This window comes from Engraulis encrasicolus, chromosome 23, assembly GCF_034702125.1.
Source record: "Engraulis encrasicolus isolate BLACKSEA-1 chromosome 23, IST_EnEncr_1.0, whole genome shotgun sequence".
Lineage (NCBI taxonomy): Eukaryota > Metazoa > Chordata > Actinopteri > Clupeiformes > Engraulidae > Engraulis > Engraulis encrasicolus.
Genome location: NC_085879.1, coordinates 5,953,767 through 5,961,266, shown reverse-complemented (window position 1 = coordinate 5,961,266; position 7,500 = coordinate 5,953,767). Strand labels below are relative to the sequence as shown.

General features: G+C 38.8%; 1 protein-coding gene across 3 annotated transcripts in view; it reads right to left on the bottom strand.

Moving 5' to 3' along the window:
- atp8a1 (ATPase phospholipid transporting 8A1) overlaps positions 1–7,500 on the bottom strand; it is a 227,898-nt gene that overhangs the window by 189,753 nt on the left and 30,645 nt on the right. For all 3 annotated transcript variants that reach the window (XM_063189764.1, XM_063189766.1, XM_063189763.1), the window contains exon 2: positions 542–659. In XM_063189764.1, coding sequence (XP_063045834.1) covers positions 542–659 — 118 coding nt within the window. The remainder of the gene's footprint in view (positions 1–541; positions 660–7,500) is intronic.

The following is a 7,500-nucleotide window of genomic DNA, read 5'->3' as shown; positions in this document are numbered from 1 at the left end:
CTGTTGAGAGGACGGGTGAATATCATGTATGAAATGCCAACTCTCATACCATTTCAGAGTCAAACACGTGGACACAGTCCCGCATGTATTTGTCAAGGAATAAGTAAGACATTCCCTGAGAGTGAAGATTGCAATTATTAAATTGTGATCCAACCCCACTTAACCCATTGACGCCTAAGGCACCTGCACAAAAGGGTGCTGAATGCCTGAGCCCTTTTTAAGAAAAGCTGCCCTCAGCCTATGAAAACCTAAATATCTCAGCTTCTGAAGCACTTAGAAATATGCACTAAGTTGCATTTAAACACTAAGACCCTCATCTTTCATTAGAATGTGTTCATTCATCTCAAACAAACAGAGATCTTTAATAAAGTTGTCTCTAATCTCATGAGCCTGAATGTTGCGTAATGCAGCTCCAGGCGCCAGGGCCAATGTTGCACAACGCAACATCAGGCATCAATGGGTTAAATTGGAATTAATACGCCCTTAGCAGCTAAGGACGATTAAAGTATCAGCATTAGATATAGTATGGTATTGCCATTACCTGACCCGGTTGGAGCAGAATTTGGTAAATTGAGGTTGATTGATGTAGATGAGTCTGGCGTCCTCCTGGCCGGCTAGAGAGGTCTTCTCAGATCCCCCATCTTCCGTTTTCTCATAACCTGCAAGATAAACAAAAGTATAATAACTTCAGCATTTTGCTCGATATTTAATTTTAGCATACCGTGTTGATCAAATTAGCTAGCTTCCACAATCAGCCGTCTGTAAAGATAAGTCTGTAAAATACCTGCAAGATAGACAACAGTACACTAATTAAGTGTTTTGCTCTATATTTAATTACAGTTAACAGCACACTATGTTGATCAAATAGTTGGCTTCAGCAATCAGCAGTCTATCAGCAGTAAACGAAGAGGAGCAACCAGGGAAAATACCATCTACTACTGTGCAATCACATCAAGATGCATATTGAAAATAGAAGTCTTCATTTTTAATCATCAAACGTCTCATTCAACATCAGCTGACAGAGCCAAAAAACGCACATTTTTTTTTAATATCACCCTAAATGACACATTTGTTGTCCCCATGAGTGGTCAAGCAAGGCCAGCACCTGAGTGAATGACCAAGCTGTGATCATATTACACTGTCACCAGCAACACGTGTTGAGGTTTACAAAAGTGTTTCTGTTGCCTTAAATGCAATTTACTGCAGCGTTGCACCAGAGGTTCGCTGGAAAAGCAGAGAGTGCCAACTTCCATTACATAAACTATGCCATTTATTATTAAAATCATTCTGAACAACACAAGTGCTTTACAAAACAGTGGAAAACAGACACATCAAATATTGACAACAAATGCCTGCAACATGGCCGACTTCAAAACAGCGTTTGTCATGATCGAAATACACATGGCTGGTGAAGGCCAAGCCAACTTTTGTAAATATTTCACTGATTCTGATTCTGCACCATGGAGCTGTGAGGGGCAGACTACAGAAACACAAGGGCTCTACAAATTGTATGGGATGCATTTAAATGTTCTCTTAGAGGGCACACAATAAAAATGGCCTCATACAGACAGAAACAAAATAGATTAAGAGAGCAGAACATTAAAAGAGAAATACAGACTTTAACAGCACTTGTAGACAAAGTTGACACTCCACAAAATGACTTGGATAGACTGGAACAGAAACAGCAGGAATATGAAGAATTGATAAATGACAATACAAATAATATATATTATAAAAATAAAGCAGAATGGATGGAAAAAGGAGAAAGGTGTAATAAATTGTTTTTGAACCTCCAGAGAAATAATAATTCCAAGAAGAATATTTATCAATTAATAGATAATAAAAATACTATAATAACTACAAAAGAAGAAATCATGGACGAAATTGAGAAATATTTTGCAGCAATATTTTCAGCAGATCTACTAACTGATCATGATGCGTATGCTTTTTTTCAAAAGAAAATTCAAATTGATAATGAATCAAAAAAGTCATGTGAAGGTCTTATAACTGAGGATGAACTCAAAGATGCCATTTTTTCATTTAAAAAAGGAAAAACACCAGGCCTGGATGGGCTCCCCATAGAGGTGTATCAGGTGTTTTATGAATCGATAAAAAACCCTTTACTTGAATGCTTTAATTTTTCTTACCAAAAAGGTGCACTCTCAGGCACACAAAAGCAAAGTGTAATTTCTTTGTTGCTCAAGCAGGATCCGAGTGGAAAATATAAAGACCCCACTCATTTGAAAAACTGGAGACCACTCACCTTACAAGGGTATGACTCTAAAATATTGGCAAAATGTATCGCCACACGAATAAAAAAGGTACTACCACAAATAATACACAATGATCAAACAGGTTTCATACAAGGGCGGAATATATCAAATAGTATTAGACAGATATTAGAAACAATTGAACATTATGACCAAACAAATAAAGCTGGACTAATTTTCATTGCTGATTTTGAGAAAGCATTTGATACAATTAGCTGGAGTTTTATTACTAGATGTTTACAGTATTTCAATTTTGGAGAAACTCTTATAGAGTGGGTCAAAATAATGTATGAAGGCTCTGTTTGTAAGGTACTAAATAATGGACATTTCACTAAACCAATACCGATAAGAAGGGGAGTTAAACAAGGCTGCCCTTTATCCCCCTACCTTTTCATCATTGCAATCGAGATCTTGGCAATGAAAATAAGATCTAATAAACAGATAAAAGGTTTGGATTTAAACGGCATTAATAATAAAGTGTGCATGTATGCAGATGATTCCAGTTTTATGATGGAACCAGATAATGCATCACTTCATAATCTCATTATTGATTTGAATAACTTTTCCAAGATATCAGGGCTCAAGCCAAATTATGAGAAATGTCGTATACTGAGACTGGGCTATCTGAAGAATAGTGATTTCCATCTCCCTTATGATCTTCCAGTGGAATGGGTGGATGGGGCCGTTAATATTCTCGGTATCCACATACCACATAATATTTCAGATATATCTATGATTAACTACAAAATTAAACTGAGTAGGATTTGTGCTATTTTACAGCCATGGCAAAGCAAAAATCTGACTATTTATGGTAAAGCAACTCTGATCAATTCTTTAGTCGTGTCTCAATTTACTTATTTGATGTCAGCACTTCCCTCACCACCTGATGTTTTCTTTAAAGAATATGAACAACAAATATTTAAGTTTATTTGGAATGGTAAAAAGGACAAAGTTAGACGAGCGTATCTTTACAATGACTATGAAGCAGGGGGGATACAACTTTTGAACCTGAAGTCAATGAACAAAACAATAAAAGCGTCTCTCATACAAAAAATGTATTTCAACCCAGACTGGTTTTCAAGTAAGCTACTGGAAAGCATTCACCCAATGTTTGAGAAAAAACTCTATCCATTTTTGCAGATAAGCCCAGCACATTTCAAAATTGAACGCATTATTAATAAAGGCTCCACCTTTTTAATGGAAGCAATACAAAGCTGGCTACATTTTCAGTTCTACCCACCAGAAACAGAAGAAGAAATATTACAACAAATGCTGGGGTTCAACTCAAATATAGTGAGTGGAGGGCAGGTAATTTTTTTAAAACATATGTTTAAGAAAGGAATTCTCTTTGTGAAAGACATAGTAAATGATAAATGTGAAATCCTCTCATACAGACAACTAAAACATAAGTACGGGCAGGTGTGTACCATACAAGAATACAATCAACTAACGGCATCCGTGCCATTAAACTGGAAACAAAAAATAAAATCTAGCTGTAGTGATCATTTAGTATGTCGACCAAATATAAAACAAAACAGATGGTTAAACAGAACCAAAATTAACAAGGAAATATACAAGTTTTACCTACAAACTGATAAATTGGTGGAGTATCCATGGAAAATATTTGACAGTTGGGAAAAAATGATAGATCGTCCACTTCCATGGAAACAAATATTTAATAATCTATACAAAACATCATTAGATATAAAAATACGATTTTTTCAATATAAATTGATTTTCAAATATTTAAACACTAAAAAAATGCTGCATATCTGGGGTATTGAAAAAAATCCATTCTGTCGATTTTGTTCAGAAGAAGAGGAGACAACACAACATTTACTTTGGTACTGCCCTTCAACTGCTATATTCTGGCTTGAAGTTGAAAATTGGTTGCTTAAGTATAATATAAGCTTGCATTTAGATCTCCCTACTATACTCCTAGGTGACTTGGCAAGCGAAAACCAGGGATTGCAAAATATTATTCTTTTGTTGGGCAAAGTGTTCATACATAGAACAATGGATATAAAGACATTGACTATAAGAGCTTTTAAAAATTATATCAAACACTACTGTAAAATAGAATGTGTAATGGCTAATGAGACAGGAATGGTGAGCTATGCAAATAGATGGTTAGAATTAAAAGATGGCGAAGGTTGGCCTTAGGGTCTGTTTTGTTATTTAATGTAATATTTCTCATTGCATCAGGATAAAATGTAAACTGTAACTTCATCCCCTGGGGAGGGTGGGGGGGTTATATGAGGGTGGTGGGTGGGCACTAAATATACAGTCTGACATTTTTGGGGGACTAAAGATTTGAATATTTTGTTTCTTTCTTATTTTTTTCTTTTTACTATTGTCCTTCTTTGTTGTTAAACCTATGTTTTGTTTATTGTATTGTTTTATTAAAAAAGAAAGGTAAATGAAAATATATTTAAAAGAAAGAAAAAAGAGAAAAAAAAAAAAAAGAATGAAAGACAAAAAATTAGGTCCCCCATAAGGGGGGGTGGTGGTTTGGGTTTATAAAAAAAAAAAAATAAAACAAAAAAAATAAAAAAATAAAAAAAAAAAAAAACACAAGGGCTCTGAGCAAACCATCCTCAAAAGACAAACATAAAAGTGTTTTTGTAGTAGCAGAGATCAGGGTGGTGCAACCACAGCTAATGGCACTATTGTACATTTGTTAAATGATGTATATTTTTACTGCATTATCTAAGAAGCATATTCATTGCCTGTACATTTATTACCAATTGATAATTCATTGATGGGCCTTTAGCTGTGGTTGTACCACCTGATACTGATACTGCTCATACAGTATCTACTATACTGGAAGCATCAGCACTGCATAAATAACTGCAGGTTATGGTTTGATGTGTTGCACTGTGTCTAGGCTAAGATAGAGTATCCAGAGATAGACTGCTCAGAACAGTAGTAGCGGTGCGGTGCGCTCCCTGCCCTCTGGCCAACTCAGTTCCTTCTGCTGTCTACTATACTGGAAGCATCAGCACTGCATAAATAACTGCAGGTTATGGTTTGATGTGTTGCACTGTGTCTAGGCTAAGATAGAGTATCCAGAGATAGACTGCTCAGTACAGTAGGAGCGGTGTGGTGTGCTCCCTGCCCTCTGGCTAGTTCACTGTTTCTCTCTGGCCAACTCAGTTCCTTCTGCTGTCTACAGAGTCCATGCTGACCGACTGCAACACTTTCAAGGAAGGACGAGCCATCGATCTCTCTCTCTCTCTCCATCTATCTATCTCTCCCCCTATCTATCTCCTCCTTTCTTTCTCTTTCTCTCCCCCTTTCTCTCTCTCTCTCCCCCTTTGTCTCTCTCTCTCTCTCTCTCACTCTCTCTTTCATTCTCTCTCTCACTCACTCTTTTTCGTCTTCCAGGCTTTTCTCCATATTCATACATCTTTCTCCCCCTCCCTCCCTCCATCCTCTCTCTCCCTCTTTTTCATTTCCCATATGCCCCTCATCGCCTGTCTTTCCTTGACTAGCACACTCCTCTTCTTCTTCTCCTCCCAGACTGCCTCCAAGGACTGGCAGAAAACAAAAAAATCACTGCAGAGGTGCTGATGTTTGTGCAGTCAAGTGCTATTTTTCTATTCCTTTCAGTGTGTTGTGGAGGAGGCGAGGAGAGCTGCTGAGCTCCATCAGGTTACACTAGTGGGGGTGGAGGAGATGGGAGGTGTGGTGTGGCTGTGGTGTGGTGTGGTGTGGTGTACAGTAGGTCCTGCTGGAGGTGTTTTGTTTGCCGTAAGCTCCGTCTTTACTGCAGCAAAACTGATCAGGCCAAAAGTCAAGGCTCGGTGTCAGACTTTGTTACGACTGCCCTTTATAAACAGCCCCCTGTGGAGGCGGCGGGAAAGAGAGAGAGAGAGAGAGAGAGAGAGAGAGAGAGAGAGAGAGAGAGAGAGAGAGAGAGAGAGAGAGAGAGAGAGAGAGAGAGAGAGAGAGAGAGAGAGATACAGGAGGGATGAACAGCCAAAGTAGAAAACAAAAGGACAGGAGGGAGCACATGAGTATAATAATAAAAAAGAGCCACAAGGAGACACAGCATGAGAAAGAACAAAGGACGCTGAGAGAGAAAAGATAAAAAGAAATGGAAATAGAAAATGACAGTGAGACAAAGCACAGAAAGCGAGAGAAGAGACAGAGGGAGGGGAGGGGTGGAGGGAGAGGGAGAGAGAGAGGAGCAGGGTAGAATAAGATGTTTGGTTTCCTGATTAATAGGAAGAATACTAATGAGAGAGGACCAAGAAGAACCTATTAAGAGTTGCACTTGATGCACAAAAGAATAAACGCACACACACACACACACACCATCATGAATGCGGCTATATTCACACCAACACACACCCTGTCTGCACCAACTCCATCAGGTTTCTCTGCGTGTGCTGAATGCGGGCAGCTGGCTCTCCCCAGACGTCTCTATAAGTGATTACAGTAAACACACACACAGACTTTGAAGGTCCCCCTGCAAAATGCCAGACAGCCCTTTGGCTTAGACTAGCGCAAAAAATGCTTTGGAGGATGAGGCTGGATTACCTTAGGAAAGGAGTTTGTAGTACAGCATTATTGACACAGCAAGCAACTTTGCATCTTTGCACAATGACTGAAAAATGTATGGCAAAACTGTTAGGACAACTTTGCATGGTGGAAGGTGAAGAGAATCTCTGACCACAGGTTAGAAAGGGAGATGGTTGACTGAATCATTTGCATACAGATTCATTATTGTAATACATTTCCTACTAACATCCTATATTTCTTCTCTCTCACCATTCCAATCTGGTCTTGAAACTGTTTGACGGTGTGGAAACTATGATTGACCTCACATTGCCTACTGACTTTATTATGATCCCTACACAACTAACATTGGGTCACCTCTTTTTCGTCAATGCTATTTGCTTCAGGGGATGAGCCAACATTATGTCACAGTCACGCAACGAAGAGGAGCCTACCCAACGTCAACAACTTTCCATTGTCCCTTTCGCTTCCATCGCCTTTCACTGCCATCGCCTTTCACTCAAATTCTACTCTACTATTCCACTCCTGTCTCACTTTACCATGCGCCGTGACTCCCCAATGGCAGAGGCCTGGGGAACACACTAGACTGATTTGGCATTTGTTTTGCCATTTCTGCAATGTGTTCGATTACACCCGGTGGTGAACACTGTGATTGACGTGAAATTGACTACGATTTGATATTGCTTAACTTCCCCCGCCCTGCTGC